Source organism: Aspergillus fijiensis, assembly GCF_003184825.1.
Source record: "Aspergillus fijiensis CBS 313.89 unplaced genomic scaffold BO72scaffold_3, whole genome shotgun sequence".
NCBI classification, from domain to species: domain Eukaryota; kingdom Fungi; phylum Ascomycota; class Eurotiomycetes; order Eurotiales; family Aspergillaceae; genus Aspergillus; species Aspergillus fijiensis.
This window is the reverse complement of record NW_024468979.1, coordinates 567,907-587,948: the sequence shown is the minus strand read 5'-3', so window position 1 is coordinate 587,948 and position 20,042 is coordinate 567,907. Positions and strand designations below refer to the sequence as shown.

Below are 20,042 nucleotides of genomic sequence, written 5' to 3'. Positions count from 1 at the left end.
ATAGTGGCAGCCACTTAAGACCGCACTAAGACTTAGTGAAGTGGTCAATTGTCTAGCCATAGCTATGGGTAGTCTACGTGGGGTGGTTTCGAAGACAATCGAGGACAGTCTTGTCTACTCGATTAACTTGTTAAGGGTAGTACTGACGACAAGGTACGTCTGGTGGGTGGTGGTTTCCAGTGCAGTGACAGGCGGCGTACGATTCCCGATGTCCGGGTGAGACGGTATCGGCGTCACAAAACGGTATCATGATTGATTGCAATTTGAGAGGTGGGTCTCTCCCCCGTGACTGGGTTGAATGATTGACTGAGTGATTGACTGTATCAAGCACTAGCGTAGTTAGTGGGGCCCTGCTGGCACGCACCTTTGGGGTCTTTTCCTGTCATGGCCCATGCTCTACTGTACTCCGTAGTTGGCTTCAAATTGACCACGGATTGAACCCGCCCTGCTCCACTCTGGCTGCAATCCGGCTCGGATCATTGGGGGACAGGCTGGAGTGACTAAGCTGGTTCGTTGTTTGTATGCGTGTATGTAACCTGGTTACCCTTCCCTTCAGCTTACACTTCATCTTCCTAATCTGTAATCTAAGATAGAGTAAACGCGCGATCGCAATTAATTAAATTGCTTTCTGATTACTGACTGTCTGACTTATTCTCTACCTTCCTATAATTGGAATCATTAATAATCCCTCACCCGGATAAGTCTGGCCGGAACACGGCTTGCTGACGACGTTGGGTCGGGTGTCGCCTTGGAGGCATGTAAAGACTGCAATGAATTTATTATTATCTGCCTGGGATTTCCCGTGCAACATCCAAAGACAATTTTTGCCCTGCTGCTGATGCTGGTGCTACAAAAATTGTGAATGAATGAATGAATGAGTGAGTGAATGAAAGAACCAGTGTTGTTCTCATAACTGCTCTGTGCTAGGAAAGGGAGAAGTAGTGTTCCTACTACTAGTTACCTACCTTACCTGACTGACAGTGTCTGTCTGTCGGCTACAGCCTTGCTCAGACATCAACCTTTCTTCCTTCTCCCTCCTTTTTCTACCTCCCTCCCTCCTTCACTTGCCTTATCCACTCACCCATTCTGCACATCATTTCTCTGCATCCATTTCCTTGCGATTTCCATTTTTTTTTTCTTTTTGGATAGCTTTCTAGAATCTGGGCGGGTGGATTTGTCTTCTTTGAATGATTTGAATCTAGAATACGCGGGTTGATCCTAGGTACGGAGTACTGTTTGCAGTCAGTGCCAGTCAGTCATCCCCCAGCTTATCGAGAACCAGACAGGCCCATTCCCCATTCGGTTATCTCCGGCTTATCCACTTTCCTCTTTCTCTCTCCTGTCTCTCTCTCTTGCTCACTCACACCATTACCTCCACTACCTCCACTACCTTGTCTCCTTCACCTCTCATTACCACCACCACCACCACTACTACTACTACTAAATGAGATAGCTGTGGAGTGACTTCTTCAGTCCCTTTCGTCATCTTATCATTAATCTCTTGCTATTCTTCTCTCCTGGTGAGTTACAATTCTTTTCTACTCTTGAGTCTTTGCTCTCTCTTCTTATTGTTTTCCCTTGAAAAGAGTTGACTGTTGAATGCTACTACCTACCTACCTGTTCCCCCCCCCTGCTGATTAAAGTTGCGCTGACCCCCGAGATCAACCCTCCCCCCCCAGGAACAGAACCACTTTGCCACCTTCCCCTACCCACCTTCCTACCTCGTCTCGCTATTCTTTGTACTATTTCACCTCACAATATCCCTCCAATTCTTCTCTCCGTCCTCTCCGTTCTCTCCGTCCTCTCGATCACCTCATTTTCTGTCATCCTGACATCCTTCCTTCCCTAATTGTCTACTTGTACTTGACTTAGAGTTACTGGGTTCCTCCTGTCTTCTGGTGAGTTCCGTTGGTTGCCCGCACTTTATTTCCTGCCTCGTCAATTCCGAGCAAATGATGGTCCAAAACTAACCTCAATTCCCGTTGAATCAGCATGCGGTCAATGTCGGGTTCTGCTCATTCCCCTGTTCTGTGATCCCTTCCCTATCGCCTCGATATTCGATACATTTATCGCCGCCACCCCTCTCACCCGCTCTCGTCCCTCCATCATTCAAGAGGCCTACTCCTGCATCAAAGCCTCCCTCCGAAACCAGTGACTGCACTGGTGAACACAAGAATATCAGGTGATATAGGATGCTACTCGCCTCAATGGTAGGCCAAGATCCGGCCACGAGCCCCAAAATGGACAGCATCAGCGAGGTCCCGGGTGACCTATCGGGTGAGTGACTGCAGTTACAGGTCTCGCTCATGGCTCTCTTGATCCCTAACAAGACCAGCACCCTCCAAAGCCAGCACCAAGAAGGACGCCAATGGTGCGAACAGTGCTGCCGGGTCCGTTCCTCCTCCGAAGACTGACAAGCCACGTCCACACGGCTGTACCACTTGCGGTCGCTCTTTTGCGCGATTGGAGCATCTCAAGCGCCATGAGCGGTCGCACACTAAAGAGAAGCCCTTCGAGTGCCCCGAATGCGCCCGTTGCTTTGCTCGTCGCGATCTGCTTCTGAGACACCAGCAGAAGCTGCATATGACAACCACCCCATCGTCACGTCCACGGAATGCGCGCAGGGAGAGCACCGGCACCGCGGGGACGGGAACGACGAACCGAGTTCGGAAGAACTCCATCGTCAGCAACCCCAGCACGATGCGTCCTCGTGCCAACACCATCAGTCATATTGACGGTGCTTCGCTGGGTTTAGTCGGTGCAACCAACCCTCCGACCGCTGGCTCCGGTCACCCGGCCCATGCTTATCACCCGAGCATTGGTTCTGCTTCGGTGGGATCTAACATGGATTTCCGTGGATTCTCTGCAGGAGGACATCATCCCCCGGTGAACGGACTCACCAAGCTGGATACGTCGGGCTTGCCGATTGACCTGTCTGGGGGACTGCGGACGGCTCCCGTCTATGGAACCTTTGACCTCAGCGTCCCAGACCTGGCAATGAGCTATAATACCACCATCAACCCCGCCCAGCTCCACTTTGGCGGCTCACCTCAAGCGTACGGCAACGACTCACCCTCATCGCCCTACACGCATGCGGTTCACCACATGCCCCCCACGGATCCCATGATGGAGGATGATTTCCACTTCGATTGGATGAACGGCTACGACCCGTCGATGCAGATGCGTAAGAGCAACGATTCCGCCATCGACGAGTCATCTCCGTCGGCCATGAGCACCGGAAGTCAGAGCGGTATCAGCGAGGCCATGATGGACGGGTCGAACCGCTACTCCATCTCGTCCGCAAGCTGGCACAATCCGTTCCCGCCCCACACGACTGCCGCTTCTGCGAACCAGTACTCTCTTGACTACCCGGCTAGTTTTAACGATCTAGGAATCCCTCCAGAGACCGTTTCTCCCAAGTCCTTGCTGGCGCAGAATCCGTTCGCAGAGACGTATGCCACCCCTCCGTCCATGACTTCAGTGGGCCAGCCCATCATGGGAGGACACTCGCAGAGTATGTTCCCATCCTCTATGGCAACCAACGGAGAATCTCCTAATCCTCTCAACTTGCCTTTCGCGAATAGTGCCCTACGATCTCACCATGCCCCAACCTCCTCGGATACCTTTACAGACTCCACCCGACAGGCTTTATTAGCCAGCATGGCCCATCCGACCGGTCTGATTCATCGCAAATACTCTCAACCTGCTAGCAGCATGGTACAATATCGTGATCTCTTCTCTCGCCCTTCCAGCCTCAGCAGCTCCGGCCAGCTGCCCAGCACTTTGGACATGCAGCGTTATATTTCCGCCTACATTACCTACTTCCACCCGCACATGCCATTCCTCCACATTCCCACGCTTGATTTCCAGGCTCCCGAATACACCAATAATCTCCGAACTCCCAGTGGACATTTGAATCTGTGCTCGACCGGTGTCTCTGGCGGTGGCGGCTCGTTGATTTTGTCCATGGCCGCCATTGGAGCACTTTACGAGTTTGACACCGCTGCATCGAAAGATCTCTTCGAGGCTGCCAAGAAAATGATTCAACTCTATCTTGAGGAACGTCGTAAGGTGGACATGTCAGCCGCATTCGGGCGAGCCAGCCACGCGCGCGATAGCTCCGTGCAAAATACTCCGCTATGGCTGGTTCAAGCGATGCTGTTGAATGTCATCTACGGCCATACGTGTGGCGACAAGACTTCGGCTGACATCGCAAGCACACATTGTGCAGCGCTTGTCAGCCTTGCTCGGGCGGCTGAGCTCACCCATCACGTGGATGCCAAGGATCTTCCACAAGACCATCGGTCAGCCGGTCTCAGTAACCCGAATGGCGCTGAGTTTGAGACCCAGAACCAGTCATCCTCTGGGCGGCCGAAAGAGAAAAAGGATTGGCTGGACTGGAAGATTGTGGAAGAACGCAAGCGTACTCTCTATGCGATATTCTGTTTGTCCTGCTTTTTAGTTTCCGCCTATAACCACGCCCCCGCTCTCACCAACTCCGAAATCCGTCTGAACTTGCCTTGCGAGGAGGATTTGTGGGCTGCGGAATCACCCCAGGAGTGGAAGAAACTGGGCGGCTACTCGTCGACCAAGAGCGCTACTCCCTTCCCTTCTGCCTTGACAAATCTGTTGACTGCCAGTCAACGCGAGCGGCAATCGACCCCATCGAATCAAGCACAGTCGCCCGGTGATGAGTCTTCTCAAAGCTCCTCTGCATCTACCCTGCAACCTAGTACATTTGGCTGTCTAGTCCTCATCTATGCGCTGCATAATTACATTTGGGAGACTCGACAACGGCATCTAGGCCGGCAATGGACATCTCGCGAAACAGAGGCCATGCAGGCGCATATCGAGCCCGCCTTACGTGCTTGGCAGACTGCTTGGGCCAGCAACCCTGTCCACAGTCTGGAACGTCCGAATCCTTTCGGTGCCGGGCCTCTGTCAGCCGACAGCATCCCGCTGCTGGATCTTGCCTATGTAAGGCTGTTTGTCAACCTCGGCCGATGCAAGGAGGCATTCTGGCAACGCGACTGGAATGCTATGTCTGATGAGCTTGCTCGCGGAATTGAGCTAGTCCATCCTTTGGACGATGTCCCGTCGGAGGTACTGGATCCTTCGATCACGGAAGCGTCGGCCCAAATGGACCACCGTCGCGATTCGATCGCCGACCTGGGCGTTGCGGACCTTGCCATCTCAACCACTTCGACGCAGGAGCAACCTATGCAAACCTTGATGGGAGTGTATCGATCAGGCCAGTCGAAACGGGAAAGGCATTTGCGCCGAGCTGCATTCTATGCAGCAGACTCAATTAGCATGTCTGACCAACTGGGAAACACCTTTGCAGAGTTCACCTGTCGAGAACTACCCATTCAATGCGCGATGTGCACTTTTGATTGCGCTCAGGTGATCGCTGAGTGGATTACGACGGTCCAGGAACGTGTCGGCCCGTACCTTGGTGTTCTTGGCCGTGACGAAGTGGATCTGGCCCAGGCCGCCAATCTCCTGTTGCTGGAAGACGAAGATTGCAAACTCATAGAGAAGATCAAGGAGATTCTGGGAAACATCGAAAATAAGATGCAGAGAGAGGTGCAAAGCAGCGTCACCACGTCGGCTCTCAGCGTTCTCCAGCGCCTGCCCAGTGTTGTGGAGGGCGGCTACGGCTGCAAGATCCTGGTTGCTACAGCCAGTCTTCTCGACCGGGCCGCTGTCTGGCCGATGATCAAGATCATGGCTCGATCCCTTGAAGCGCAAGCTCTGCGGCTGAAGGAACGAGCGCACAACTCAACTCTCGGGGGGAACTAGCCTCGATGCCTCTGCCTCAAACTCGTGCGTGCTATAATATTCTTTCTGCTTGCGGACAAATCACACGACCGACGATGCAGTGCTACCGGTCTGCCATCGTTTTATTCCTAGAGTGGTTTTGCTGGACGATATAACCATGAATTGGTGCGTCTTTCGGGCCTATTTATACAATCCTGATCCTTCTGGAAGACTCTTGAAGAATCCCCCTACAAAAGTTACCCTGTGCCTTGGCTGGTGAGAACCCAGCGATGCTGCCAGACTGGAGGGGCTGGTGCGCTATGCCATCACCACCCTTCGTTACGTTAACGCTATCACGCAAGTGCCCCACTGTGATTTTATATGATTATTTTGTGCGTTCTGTACTTGATATCGAGAGTTGATTTTTATGTATTTGTGAACGAAGGTTCGATCTACGATGTTTGATGTTTATTTTTATTGTTGATTTTGGACAGGCAGGACTTGGCGGGGCATGAGAGAAACTGTGGGCCTAACGACCGAAATGCTGGAATTGTCACGATACCCTGGATCAGCAGTACGATGTGAGACTGACATGACGGGTGGCATAAGCCGGACCCTTTTGATAGCTGTGCACATATACACTTGAGATACAACCTGTACATATGCGAATACAATGTGCGATGACCGGACATGGTTGAAGTTTTTGAGTGTAGGGGGTAGCAGATGCAGAGTGTAGTTCGGGGACGAATGAGTGGCTTGCAGTAGTAGGAAGTTATTATAATTTGCCATCAGCAGCTGAACTACCAGTCAAAGCCCATTGGCATAGACCATCTGCAGTCGAGAGGACAGACGAGACAACTGAACAAACTACACTCTACTACAGCCCCGCAGCCTAACGCAAAAGATGATAATGCACAACCAAGACGTCACTTTTTCTATCCATCCAGTAATATATGTAAGTAAAGTATGTGTGTCCGCATACAATCTCTCTTCTCTCTCCTCGTCGTTGTCCCCCATTCCACTTTGAATCTTTTGGTACGTAACTATACAAACAGCCTCTCGAAAGAATACTTCCCCACGGCCTTCCGCCGCAGGTACCCGATCTCTCGACTACTGCGGGCCTTGACCTCGCCCGTCTCCTTCTTGACCTTGGTCTTGCTGACGTCGTGGGCGGCGGCCTTGAGCGACAGGGGCAACAGCTTCCCACCGGCGGCCTCGCCGCCGGCGCCGCCTTCCTCGCCGTCGCCGGCACCGAAGATGACCAGGTCGGCGCCGTTGAGTTTCTCGTACCGGACGACATTGGCGGGGGTGACGGGCTGCTCGGTCGCGGGGATGACTGCCGTCTCAGCAACGGCGGTGGTGGTGACGGCAGTGGTGGTGGCCTTGACGCTATTCGTGTAGCGGAGGTACTCCCGGAGAATGCCGGTGAGGTAGGTGGCCTCCTCGACGCCGGCGAGGGCGGCGGAGATCTCGGACTTGATGTCGGCGATCAGCTCCTGGCTGTTTTCGGCCAAGGGTTCCCCGGGGGAGGCGGCGGCGGCGATCCAGCCCGAGGGGCCGATGGCGTCGATGGCGGCGTTCAGGCAGGTGGTGATGGTGTCGAGGGGCAGGGCGGGGTTGGTCTGGTCCGGCGAGATCGGGGTCGGCGGGTTCTCGGTGAAGCGAGTGGTGTGGCCGCTGGTGGCGAGGCAGAGGCGGAGGTGGTGGACCATGGAGATCAGTTCGGAGCGGGTGAGGGCGGAGCGGAGGGCGGTCGTGAGGGTGGCGGGCGGGTGGGTGTGGAGTTTGTGCAGGGTCGTGTTGAGGCCCTTGTAGATGTTGTGGAGGGTGGCGGGCTCCGTTGGAGTAGTTGTTGTTGTCGTGACGAGGGCGTTGGAGTCTGAGTTTGTGGAGGGATCGGCCGGGGAGTCGGACATCTCCTCATCGTGATCGGGCTGCGTTTCGCCGGAGGTGAGGAGCTTGGCGCGCGCCTCCTCGAGGATGATGGCGCTGGAGCGTGCCTTGTCGAGGAACAGGCGTAGGGCGTAGGCGAGCTCGTCGGTCGAGAGCACCACCCGGCCGGACAGCACGCTGTTGAGTCTTTGCAGCGTCGGGTCCGAGTCGACCAGCCCCTGCACGAAGGTGCCCACGGGCAGCGGTTGCAGGATGCGCGGCTTGATGCTGCGGCGCAAGGCGATCTCGACGTTCGCCTGCGAAAGGTGGCCGATGTTGATGAGCCATTGGCAGGTGCGTTCGGGCCAGATGGCTATCGAGAGGCGGGAGGCGGTGGGCGCGGAGAGCGTGTCCTTGCTGGTTTGGGTGTTGTTCTCCTCCTTCAGGGAGAAGATCAGGGTCAGGAGGAAGAGCGTCAGTTCCGAGTTGACGAACTTTCCGGGCCCCGGGAGGGTCTTGGACTCCCCGGCGCCGAAGAACCGCTGCACTGCCGTGTCGAAGGCGGTGGCATTGTTGCCCTTGACGCACTCGCGGAGATCGTTGGTCAGCTGCGTCCACCGCACGGTCTGCTTGGCAGTCAGCCCAAAGACGGCGGCATCCTCGGTTCGCAGCTTCTTCGAGCTAAGGTCGGACTGGGCGTATGAGGGTCCGATACCGCGGCCGATGGCGTCGATCAAGAGGCCGTCGCGAGGGCGTTTGACGGGCCCGGCGGCGAGACTCGAGGAGCTCAGGTCGAACGCCAGCAGAGTGTTGTTCTTCGTGGCGAGGGCAACCCCCAACCGGGCAAAGTAACTGACGAAGGTCGTGGGTGCCTTGACGCTGGATGAGCCACTCGCCGGGACGTCGCTAACGGCGATACTCCGCTGGATGGACAGGTATTGGGTGTCGTAGACGGCGATCATCGATTGACCAGCACCGATCACGGATTGGGGCGAGATGCGCATGATTGACGAGAAGGTCTCATTTTCGAGGATGAACTTCGACGTCAGCGTGGGGGCGTACTGGGAGAGATCGAAGTTGATATGTCCGTGTGGGAACGAGAGGTTCAGTCCAGCCGATCCGGAGTGGAAGTACCACTGCGAGCCCTGGCGCTCAATGGTCTCCTGTCCGCTGACCTCGGGGATGCTGATCGTGAGCAGGTGTCTCATCTTCTGGCTTTCATCGATGCTGCGCTCTAGAAGGGTAGCGTCGGAGGGCACGGAGAACATCTGGACTTTGACGTCGCTGAGTTTGACCGGATCGGATCCATTGGGGTGCGAGACGACCAACAGAATAGAAGGCTCATCCACGCCGCTGTCGGTGAGGCTGCCGAGCGCCAAAGCCGTCAGGTCTTGACGGCGCTTAAGCAGAGATTTCTTCGCATCCTCGAATTCAACAAGGAAACAGGCGTTGACGCTGTGTGTCGAGCTGATCTTGGCCACCTCGCTGTGTTTCATGCTCCACCGCTGGGTCTTGAGATCGGGAGAGAGTCGGCGGACGCGACCATCTTGGTGAACCGCGAGAATGTCGAATGAGCCTTCAGGTTCTTGCTCAGTCGAAGGGCCAGGGACAATCCCCACGAAGTTGACTGGGCTATCTGAATCGTTGACGGAGTAGGACGAGGAGGAAATCATCGGGGCGCTGGAGCCATTGCCACCACTTTCTTCAACGAATGCCTTGATCTGCTGCTTCAAGGCGATGTACGTCTGTCTCCTGACCACGGATTTGCTGGGGATCTTTCTGCGCACCGAGCAGGGCTGGCAAGTGAAGGATGATTGCGGCGGGACGGCGTAGGAGGTCACCAATTTGGGGGTTTGAATCTATCCAGAGGCAAGATCGTCAGCATGGAGATCCTTATGCGATTGATTGACAAGTGATAACATACGTTGTAAATGTTCACGGCTTCACCATCTGCCGCAACGACGACTTCATGTCTCTTTCGCTTTTTCGACTCGGCCAGACTGAAGACATCGCCGATGTGGGTTTTGCCGGTTGAGGCGTGCAATGGGCGAGGCAACTGAGCCAGCACCGACGGCGGTTGCAAATCCATGGTAGCGACAGTTGAGATCAGAGTATGCGACAAAACTGCGACCGTTGTCGCTATGAAACTGCGGCGTCGGCCTTCACAGAAAGAAAATGGATCTGTATGCCTCCCCGAAAAATTTCCGGGCTTATGGTTGCTCCGGGTCCCGGCGCCGATACCCAAAGCGGCTTAGGCGGGAATGACGTCCGGGCAGCGCAAGAAAGCCTCAGGCCTCAGACCTCAGGCCTCAGGCCGCAGGCCGAGTCCCTCCCGGGCGGCCTTTTCATCCCGCCCTTAATTGAAGGCGCGGAAACACGCGCAGCGCGTCTTTTGGTGCCCGCCCGCTTATCACTACAACCGCACCAGAACATCGAACATCTCTCACTTTCACCTTGACTCTCCTTGTCTACATCATGATCTAGAAATTATTTCGAAAGCCGTCTCCGCGCAATTCATGTCCTTCTTTTACATGTTCTCTCCGTTATCTCTCCTACAACCTCCTTTCAGGTGATGAGCTTCTGCTCATCATCTGGAGTCTCTCAATTGATGGCCACTGGACATGGCGAACAGAGGGCTATCCACCCCTTCTTTCGCAAAGGTCGTTCCCCTGTTCGTCATTCAGTTCATACAAAGGCTGACTGTGAGCAGATTTCGGAGTAGCACCCGACCCAATTATCCATAACCCCGTCAATGATGCTGCCGCGCAGCCCCAACTATCTCACGGCGACAGTGCCCGGCCTATCTCAGAAATCAACAACCCTCTCAATTCCTCCGAATCTTGCGACACATCCCGCATCCACTCGTTAGCTATGCTCGATCATGATCCAAATTCCGAACGAAGGAAACGAAGGAAGACAGACAAAGATGACCCGGCAGAGACGACACAGGTTACGGTCAATCCGTCCTCAACCAAGCCTGAATCCGGGGAGTCACAGCCTGAGACACCGACCAGTCCGGAAATTGAAAACCCTCCACTCAGCAATCCTCAGGTCGTAATTGCGTCAGGGGAGAGAAGGTTGCCCAGGCAGAAGACAATTAAATTGAATGCCAATGGGAAATTATTGTCATCGCCGGTGTCTGCTAAGGTTGAGGACAATCCGAGAAAGGGGAGGAAGAATAAACGCGGCAAAGCAGCTGACCAAAAGGCTCAGCCTCTTGGGAGCAAGGTTGTCATCATTAAGTACAATGTGGAAGCGAATTCGGAGAATAGGCTTGCCCAGCTCATAGACGACATTATCAGTGGTCGGAAGAAACACATCGCAGCCACAAAGCCTCTCCAACAGACCGCGGTACCTTCTATACCTAAACAGGAGCAGTCTGCTAAAGCAACCCATCCGTTCTTCCTGAAGAAGTCCTCTCAAAAGGCGAATCACTGCAACACTCAGACAGACGCTCATGAGGCAACCCCCCCGAACTCCCAACGAAAAGACACTAAGCAAGTCGACTCGTCGCCGAGATTCCCTCTCAAATCTAGCTCAAGCTTTTTAGGATCATCAACACCAACTTCATTCGCTAAGCGGCCTAGATACCCCGAACTCGCGCACCCAATCTGGCCACCTCATGGCCTCACACACGTCAGGGGCACACCAGACGATCTCGAATCCTACAGCCTCAATGATGACATGAGGGGCCTAGGTCCGAAGAAGTCCAAAACTGCTGCGATCAATGTCCCCGATGACGAAAATGTCCTCTTACTTCGGCTACCCAAGAACCCCTCCGCTGCGTCAGGAATACTGAGAATACCTGGAAGACACGTTGCCAGTGGGAAGATCTTGCAATGCGCCGTCACCAGACAACTCTCCGAACAAGCTTCATCTGTACGAACGAAGAAGAGTACTCTGAATAAGACTTGTCACGCTGCCCTCGCCAAACTCCACGCTTCGCTCACCAGTTCCATGTCCGCTTTTGACCTTGGTCTTTGCGACTCCGCTAGCTGGACTCAAAAATACGCTCCCCAATCTGCAGAGCAGGTTCTCCAAGCCACGAGGGAAGTCTTTATGCTGCGCGATTGGCTGCAGTATCTCAAGGTCACCGCGGTCGACACAGGCAAACCACCAAAAGACGATGCGGCGGCGGCGAAAAAGAAGACGGAGGAGAGGAAGCGCAAGAAGCGCAAGAAGGACAAGCTGGACGGCTTTATTGTATCCAGTGAAGAGGAAGCCTCCGAGATGGACGAAATTTCTGGCTCGGATGATGAACTCGCTGCGGACATGACCACCAAAAAGACCGTCGTTCGTGCTGGTGACATGGCGCTAGGTTCAAAATCTGGGACCGAGAAAACCCGCATGTCCAATGTCATCTTGGTAAGCGGACCTTCGGGGTGTGGCAAGACGGCATCGATTCATGCAGTAGCCAAGGAGCTGGACTTTGAGGTGTTCGAAATCAACCCGGGAAATCGCCGGAGCGCCAAGGACATCCTGGACCGTGTAGGTGACATGACACGCAACCATCTGGTCAATCACCACCACACCGATGACAGTGCATCTGATGGAAGTGGTGTCGAGCTAGTGGACCCGAAACAGAATAAACTCAAAGGGTTCTTCCAGTCAACATCAACTGTCAAGTCAGGGGCCAAGCCGGCACCCGAACCAAAATCCTCAACACAAGAGTCAGAGACGAAACGTTCTCGCAGCCAGAAGCAATCCTTCATTTTTCTGGAGGAGGCAGACATCCTTTTCGAAGAAGACAAGGGATTCTGGTCCGGGGTGATGACGCTAATCAGCCAATCGAAACGGCCAATCATCATCACCTGCAACAACGAGAAACTTCTTCCACTCCAAGACATCTCCTTTCATGCCATACTTCGCTACCGACCTCCTCCAAAAGTTCTTGCTGTTGACTATCTCCTCCTCGTGGCTGCCAATGAGGGCCACATGCTTAAACGAGGAGCGGCCGAGAGCCTCTACGACAGCACAGGTCGGGATCTCCGGCGATCTATCATGGAGTTGGATTTCTGGTGCCAGATGACGATCGGCAGCGAGAAGTCCGGCCTTGACTGGATCCTTGATCGCTGGCCGCGGGGGTTGGACCTTGATCCGAACGGTGACCCTCTTCGGGTGCTGAGTCTTAATGCATACGAGCCATTCATGGGCTGGTTTGGGCGCGACATGCTGCAAAGTCACGGACCAGACAGTGAGGTTGAACCTCGACTAGAGTCACTTGCATGGTGGCGGCTTAGCATGCAGGAAACACAGACCATGAACACTGTCAGGCAGTCTGATTCGTATCATTCGGGCACGAAACAGGTGAATGCGATATCCAACGCTGATCATCTAGAAACATTATTGCAAAAGTCCAAATTTGCCGATTTACAAAGTGACCTTGACCTTCTCTGCTCCCGCTGCTCACTTGACATGAAGCTGGTAAGCCTCTCTCTTCATATGCTAAATCTTCGAGTTAACACATTTAGGACACTATGGATCCCTCAATCCCTCCATTACCGGAAAAGCAAAGGACAAACTACACGGAAGGTTATCAATTGCTCTCCGCCGATATCATGCCGGAGTACACAGCAATGCCGGCGGCCATGGGCTGCACCTTCGAGACTTTACTAGAGAAGACTTTCCCGCATGAATATCAAAAGGACAAGCAGTCTCCTAATATGAAAGCCTCGGATAAGAAGACTCCAGATCGTGAATCGGAGTATGGCGCAATGGTCCTGCAAAAAGTGAATAACCCCCCCAGTGCTGGTCTTGGCCGTGCTGAATTCAATGCGGCCTTCGAGCCTATGACACGAGCGGATTACATCTTCCCCATACCCACTGGCCGCTTGGCACCTTCATTTGAAAACGGAATGCGTCCCATCGCTGAGGATCTAGGACCGTATATCCGAGGAATCATGGCCTATGATCTCCGCTTGGCACACCGTCGGCTACAGCTGGGTGAAATTCTCTCCAGCGATGGGAAAGGGGCCAAGCGCACACGACAGACCCGAGCCAGTCGAGCAGCGCTTGAGGGGGGTGACAAAGCATATACTCGGAAGGAGAGATGGTTTCCATCGGATGCCAATCCGTCGCTGGTGTTCGCGACGGGCAAGCAGGAATGGCAGGAAATCCTGGCACGGAAGGGCTACTTTGTTGTATCGCCTCTTGGGGAAGGTCAGGTGGAATGCAACGATCGGTCATCCGAGAGCTCGAGCGAGGGAGGCATATAGATAGAGGAGGTTAGCGACGCGACAGCGTTTGATGCGCGGAGACGACTGCAGGGCAGAGCTCGGCGATGCGATTCAGCATTGATCCCCCAGAACCTATATTTTCAGTGTATATAACTTAGAGCAATGTATGAGTAGCTCGATATTCCCAAGTTTTTATTTGTTAGTGGGATTTCAACATTGCGGTGAAGAGATACGTACCTCGATCGTTTTACCTTGTATGTACTGCGTACTCTGTAGCTGGTTCGTATGAGCCGGGGGGGGGGGGGGGGGGGAGGTTGAGGTGCAGTGGGCAAGGATGGAGAGCTCGGAAATGGCTGAGAAGGGATTAGTTGGTGGTTTGGTGTGGTTTGGTGGTTCCCGCAGTGGATCGGCGAGGGCGACATCACTCCATCCATTCCATTCCTCCTCCCTCAGCTGGGCTCTCCTTCGCAAACGCGTTTCCTTATCACCGCCCTCCTCTCCCTCCTCCCTCTCCACCTTTGCTCCAGCAACCACAACAAAACCTCCAACTTCCGACCTCAATCTCCCTTTGTACAAGAAAAGAAGAAGAGCAGGACCTTTTCTATCTTTTCCCCCCTTCCTAATTGTCGGTGTGCGCACTTGTAACAGTCTAACAGTCCTGGCAACTATTTTTATATTAGCTTGTTTTCCTCCCTTATCAGCCTCCTTCGCTCCCTCCCGCCTCCGACCGCACTCGGCTTCGTCATTGCCTTGGCCTCCTGCGACATCAACAACACTTCCACCATCACCCCCCTATACCGACCGTTCGCCCTCTGTTGACATTCCATGTCGCTCTTTGGCACATCTCCCGAGGATTCGGCGCTGGGTAATTCCGCGCAGAGATCCAAGTCCTCCCTTTTCGCAGACGAGCCGTCCTTTGGTGGGAACACAGGAAATGCGGGTTCCTCCTCCCTCTTCGCCGACGACGAGGGGCTGAACTCCGGCTCGCTCTGGGGCAACAGTGTCAACAAACGGACGAAACACCAAATTGTGAAGACTCTTCTTCCGCAAGATGAGGTTCCTGACAGCTATATCGATGCGTACGATCTGGTGATCAGTGAGGGGGATCGCGTGGGCAGTGGTGTGGGCCTGACGTCCGTCCGTGAAATCCTATCGAGCAGCGGACTCAGTGCCAGCGATCAGGAGAAAATCCTGAATTTGGTTGTCTCGGGCGATATAGACAGCTCCACTGGCCTAGGACGTGGCGAGTTCAGCGTGCTTCTGGCCCTCGTGGGCCTAGCGCAGGAAGGGGAGGACCTGACATTCGATGCGGTTGACGATCGACGCAAGAGTGAGTTGTCGCGGACCCTCCATGTCATCCTTTAGACCCGACTCGTGCAGCTAACAGCAAGTGCGCGGCCCACTTGAACAGAGCTCCCGCAGCCCAGGTGCTCTTATTTCGACGCATTGCGCGCTAAACACGAAACTGCTACATCGGGGCAGTCGTCGCAACAAGACCGTCCCACTACGCCTCCTGCCCCTGCCACCCCGCCGCCAGAGCCAAGCTCAACTCATTCGCGACAGTCCGCCCGTGGGTCCATGGGCAGCTTTGAAGCCGATCCGTGGGGAAGCCCTCAGCTGCATCGAGGACACGCCCATGCCCAAACCGAATCCGAACACCCCGTTCTCAATGGTTATGGCAGCGTACGATCCGGGACCAATGCATGGGCTAGCAGAGCCAGTGATACCAGCGGCCCGCAGGATGCGCCAGAGAATCCCCATCCCAATGGAGGGGCGGGCTTGGGTCCTTCTGCTAACCCTGGCTTTGGATGGGGAGACAACATTGGAAATACCTCGGATGGACATGGACTGGGAGGGCCGGTCCGAGCTGGACTTGGAGGCTTTGGCCCACCCGGGAGCGACCAAGGCGACTCCAATCCCCGTCGCCGGTCCTTAGGCATCGGTAGAGTTACGAATACCCGTATGGAGGAGGTGATCACGATCACCCTGCTTCCAGAAAAGGAAGGCATGTTCATGTTCCAGCATCGCAATTATGAAGTTAAGTCTGCCCGCAGAGGGAGCACCGTGGTTCGACGGTACAGTGACTTCGTGTGGCTCCTGGACTGCCTCCACAAACGCTATCCGTTCCGCCAATTGCCACTGCTGCCCCCCAAGAGGATTTCAGGTACGTTCATATTGAGGCTTGCTACAAGCTGTCCTCCAAGCTTACACACCTTCCCAAGTCAATGGCACTCACCTTTCAGCGGACTCCAATTCCTTCCTGGAAAAACGTCGTAGGGGACTTGTACGATTCACGAATGCGCTCGTTCGGCATCCGGTCTTGAGCCAGGAGCAATTGGTGGTTATGTTCTTGACGGTTCCGACAGTAGGTCTTTTGGATTCGTTGTGGTCCAAGCGGTGGATGGTCTGACATTGGGACAGGAACTTTCGGTGTGGCGGAAACAGGCGACCATTTCAGTGCAGGACGAATTTGCGGGCCGAGCCCTACCCCCCGATCTTGAAGACTCGCTCCCCTCCAATTTAATAGACCTGTTCGATACGGTCCGCGGTGGAGTCAAACGGTCGGCAGAGGTGTACATCAACCTGTGCACGCTGTTGGAGCGGTTAGCGAAGCGCAACGAGGGGCTTGCTGCCGATCACCTGCGGTTCTCCCTGGCGCTGCAGTCGCTGACCGAGGTGACACGCGACACCTACGCAGTGGATACGAACGATGTGCCGTTGCTCAACGAGGGAATCAAGGCCACGGCACGGCATCTGTCGGCAAGCCAGAGTCTGCTGGAGGACGAGGCTCGGGCTTGGGAGGATGGGATGCTGGAGGACCTCAAGCGCCAACGCGACTGTCTGGTCAGTGTGCGAGAGATGTTTGATCGGCGGGACCGATATGCTCGTAACAACATCCCCCAATTGGAGCGTCGCATTGAGAACAACGAGCGCAAGCTGCAGGAGCTGCGGGCCCGGCCCCAGAACACGGTCAAACCGGGCGAAATTGAAAAGGTGGAAGAAGCTATCTTCAAGGTATGTGGAATGTTCATTTCTGATTCTGCTTCAATGGTCCAGACTGGGATGGCTAACCCGGTTGCCTCGCCGGGGATTGCAGGACAAGGAATCGATTGTGCAACAACACGCACGTGGGGTGTTTATCAAGGAGTGCATTCGGGACGAACTCGTGTTTTTCCAGCAAAGTCAGTATCACATCAGCCGGCTGCATCAAGATTGGAGTCAGGAGCGGGTCAAGTACTCGGAGCTGCAGGCGGACAACTGGCGGTCACTCAGCGATCAAGTGGAGGGCATGCCGTTAGGGGACTGATGCACTGATGCACGTGTCAATTACTGGCACTGAACATTGCTTTTTCTTCTTTTTTCTCTCTTTTTTTGGTCTTAAATTCTTGCGCCGTGCCTCCTGCCTACTGTATCTCAGAGAATTTTTTCTTTACTCGCGCTATCCTGCCGAAGTGATTTTTGATCGTGGTTTTCCTGCAGCGACTCTAGCCCCCTGTACGCATCCCTGTTTGGCAGACGGACCTACCGCCTGCAGAGTGTTAATTTTAGGTTTCTTTTTCTTCTGGACAGTTGAACGGTTGCCGTTTTGGACACCTTGTGCTGATGGTCCCCGAGTGCAGAGATCACGGGTTGGACACATGGTTGGGTTGCTTGCTTGGTTGGGAGTGACCTGCAGGAGACATTGCATCGCTGGGCCCGGCCAAATCAGGCGTACCGTGCTGTAGTGTGAGGTATCTGCTAGTTATTCCTTGTTCGTGCCCGGCACATTGGTTGACCACAGCTGTTCCATCAGTGTCGACCAGTTAGGTCTCTTCTCCGCTGTTACCTGGAGGTGATCAAGATACTCTTAATGCTTGTTCTTTTTTTTTTTTTTCTTTTTGTGATAAACCGGGTAAATATATAAACTATTGAACCGGCGCGGGCGGACTTAGTGACCGAAGGAATCACTGTGAGTATGAGTAGTAGTGTTTGCCGTCCGTCATGCTGCGCTCTTGAAGCAAGCAAGCAAGCAAGCAAGCAAGCAAGCAAGCAACCACCTGGCAAGCCTGTCAATGATTTCAAGTGTATGAATGGGAAGTACAGGAAGTATTCCGAGTCTCCGGTCGGTCTCTCTGTTCGGTCTCGTGATGGGGGCTGGAGGGAGGGAAGAAGGCGGTTAGTCAGGCCCGTCAGGAAGTCGGCAAGTCGGGATGAACGAATCGCCGACTTGGTTCGAGTCGAAGTGGGGACCATCACTGGAGACTAATCCCAAAAGAGACAGGTGTAGCTCCGCTCTTCACTCCTGACCGCCAATAAAGACCGGCAGAAACCGAGCATTTGCAGCCTTGCAAGGCTGGGCAAAACGATGGCTTTTCTGGCTGTTGCGGTTCACTTAGTCTCCTTCTGTGTTTAGCCTCGGGGCTAGTCTCTTTTTCTACCTAGTCGTATCTTCCTGCACGGCAGGTTTGGAGACTGTGTCGTCATGGCCTCATGGCCATGATTGGCACCATGTGGTGGTGTGTGAGAGTCTGAGAGAGTCCATTCAGTCTCAGCTGTCATCCCACAATTGTCCTCCCTCCCTATCCAAATGCATACATGCCACCTCTCACACGGGGAAGCACAAAAGAACAGTCCGTCGCAAAAGTCGGATCTGATCTGTACAGTACTTCTGGGGGGAGAAGTTTAAACATGTACCGTACAGTTACAGTAGAGTTGTGGTGGATCAGAATTGTTGGCGGGACACGATTGGAAATGTGATGGGTAATCGGATGCGAGCCCTATTGGTGTGGAGGGATACCTAGTAGTTTGGAGGTAACTTATGGGGTACTACGAAGTACCTTCTAGTAGTCTCTTTCCTGGTCGGCTTTACAGGGGAGAGGTATAGTCAAGGACTAGCTTATAGTTGTTAGCATCTTGTACATACAGAGAGTGTCTCTCTGTAGCGACATCATGACGAGATGTATGTGCAGTGTAGGTAGTATATGAACCCAGCTGTGTCCCGCCTTCATCGGCTCCTGGGATTTCATAACTCCACGACAACTACCGAGTCAGTGCAATCAATCATAACTGGAATCATAATCAGAAATAGTGGAGTCCCGCCAATTGCCAAGCCTCCTCGCCTTCGTCCGTTCCGCGACGAGTGAGTGATTCAGAGCTGTGAAGGAAGTCAGATTCAACGGATTTCCCCGCCGACCGTCGGCCTTCTTTCCCTGGCTCGTCGTCATCAGTCTTGGAAAGGCAGCAAATCTCCGAATCATATTCCTACGCCCAGCTCGTGCCCAGAACTTGGCTTGCTTCTCTTGCTTCAATTCCTCCAATTCCTCCAGTTCCTCCCTCCTCTCTGGTCGTTCCTCTCGGCTTGGGTCGGGTGCCGCTGACTTCGTTTCTGGTACCTGTTTCGCCCTCCAAAACTTACTCTCCCTCTCTCTTTCTCGTTCTTTTTTTTTTTTTCTCTCTTGTCTTGTTCTTCTCTTCTCTTTCTTCTTGTTTCTCAGACCTGTGTCTTAGCCTTCACCCTCACCTCCATCTTCCTATCCCATTCCGTGCATCCCGTATTCTTGGGGAAAGCTTCGAATTGTTTGGAGGATCTTGAACTATTCAGTTTCCAGAATCGGTAAGTCATCCTTCCTCTGCTTCTCCCAAAGCGGCAGTCTTTCCTTTGGCCGCCGCCGCCGCCCGCGCCTCTTCCCATTCCCCATTCCTCGCCCTGCGCGATCTTCCCTCTTCTTCTCCCTCTTGAGAAAACACTCGGACCAATGCTTTTTCGCTCATTCCCAATTTCTTGTTTATTTCTTTCCCTTTCCCTCGTTTCCGGAAACTAATCGCACGTTGTGCTCTCGCCCACAACAGGAATCCTCTCCTCTCCTCTCCTCTCCCTCCCATACTCTCGACCCCCCCCTTGCAGGTGACGACGCCCACGAGGCCCTCGACAGGAAACCTCCGTCTTGGGATTTTCTCCGCTTTCGCCTGTCATCGTTTCGGGCCGCATATCATTGATTTTCCAAAAGGCATGCGGAAATCCGGCGTGCGTCCACCTTAAGCGGCGGGTTTCCCCTTGTTAGAGCGCATCCAGGTCCCGATCGGCGGAAGCTCCTCCGAGATCCTCAATCATAACCTGGTTTCGCGGCGCATCGACCTTGAACGAACGAGCGCCCCCGGGGAGGAAAAGGAAATCTGGTACAACAAACAACAATAAAAACAACTATACTGGGATAGCGCTTCTCGGTCTCGTGCGCTTCCCCCGCCGTCGCAGTC

At 54.0% G+C, this 20,042-nt stretch overlaps 4 protein-coding genes across 4 annotated transcripts; 2 read left to right on the top strand and 2 right to left on the bottom strand.

Moving 5' to 3' along the window:
- Positions 1 to 2,207: 2,207 nt before the first annotated feature.
- On the top strand, positions 2,208 to 5,802 carry amdX (putative C2H2 transcription factor (AmdX); the record flags this gene model as incomplete). Its single annotated transcript, XM_040947254.1, has 2 exons — positions 2,208 to 2,281; positions 2,331 to 5,802. 2 exons carry the CDS (start codon positions 2,208 to 2,210, stop codon positions 5,800 to 5,802), a joined length of 3,546 nt encoding a protein of 1,181 aa, XP_040806140.1.
- An 883-nt stretch (positions 5,803 to 6,685) lies between these two features.
- On the bottom strand, positions 6,686 to 9,780 carry BO72DRAFT_482774 (uncharacterized protein). The gene is made up of 2 exons (XM_040947750.1): positions 9,557 to 9,780; positions 6,686 to 9,491 (listed from the first exon to the last, which is right to left on the bottom strand). Exons 1-2 carry the CDS (start codon positions 9,719 to 9,721, stop codon positions 6,804 to 6,806), a joined length of 2,853 nt encoding a protein of 950 aa, XP_040806139.1. The 5' UTR covers positions 9,722 to 9,780; the 3' UTR covers positions 6,686 to 6,803.
- A 460-nt stretch (positions 9,781 to 10,240) lies between these two features.
- On the top strand, positions 10,241 to 17,115 carry BO72DRAFT_464977 (uncharacterized protein; the record flags this gene model as incomplete). Its single annotated transcript, XM_040946669.1, has 12 exons — positions 10,241 to 10,307; positions 10,343 to 11,591; positions 11,628 to 11,988; positions 12,025 to 12,172; positions 12,203 to 12,519; positions 12,562 to 13,056; positions 13,104 to 13,796; positions 14,661 to 15,138; positions 15,220 to 15,972; positions 16,031 to 16,173; positions 16,230 to 16,778; positions 16,906 to 17,115. The coding sequence occupies 12 exons, from the start codon at positions 10,241 to 10,243 to the stop codon at positions 17,113 to 17,115; spliced, it is 5,463 nt and encodes a 1,820-aa protein (XP_040806138.1).
- Positions 17,116 to 17,372: 257 nt separating this feature from the next.
- On the bottom strand, positions 17,373 to 18,161 carry BO72DRAFT_139537 (uncharacterized protein). Its single transcript, XM_040939167.1, has one exon. It carries the CDS (start codon positions 18,039 to 18,041, stop codon positions 17,631 to 17,633), a length of 411 nt encoding a protein of 136 aa, XP_040806137.1. The 5' UTR covers positions 18,042 to 18,161; the 3' UTR covers positions 17,373 to 17,630.
- Between the last annotated feature and the right edge of the window lie 1,881 nt (positions 18,162 to 20,042).

Excerpts from the sequence above, each read along its gene's own strand:
- BO72DRAFT_482774 (XM_040947750.1), bottom strand. The coding sequence starts at position 9,721 with ATGGATTTGCAACCGCCGTCGGTGCTGGCTCAGTTGCCTCGCCCATTG. Across the intron at positions 9,492-9,556 it reads AAGCCGTGAACATTTACAAC|ATTCAAACCCCCAAATTGGT; the intron begins GTATGTTATCAC and ends GCCTCTGGATAG.
- BO72DRAFT_139537 (XM_040939167.1), bottom strand. The coding sequence starts at position 18,041 with ATGGTCCCCACTTCGACTCGAACCAAGTCGGCGATTCGTTCATCCCGA.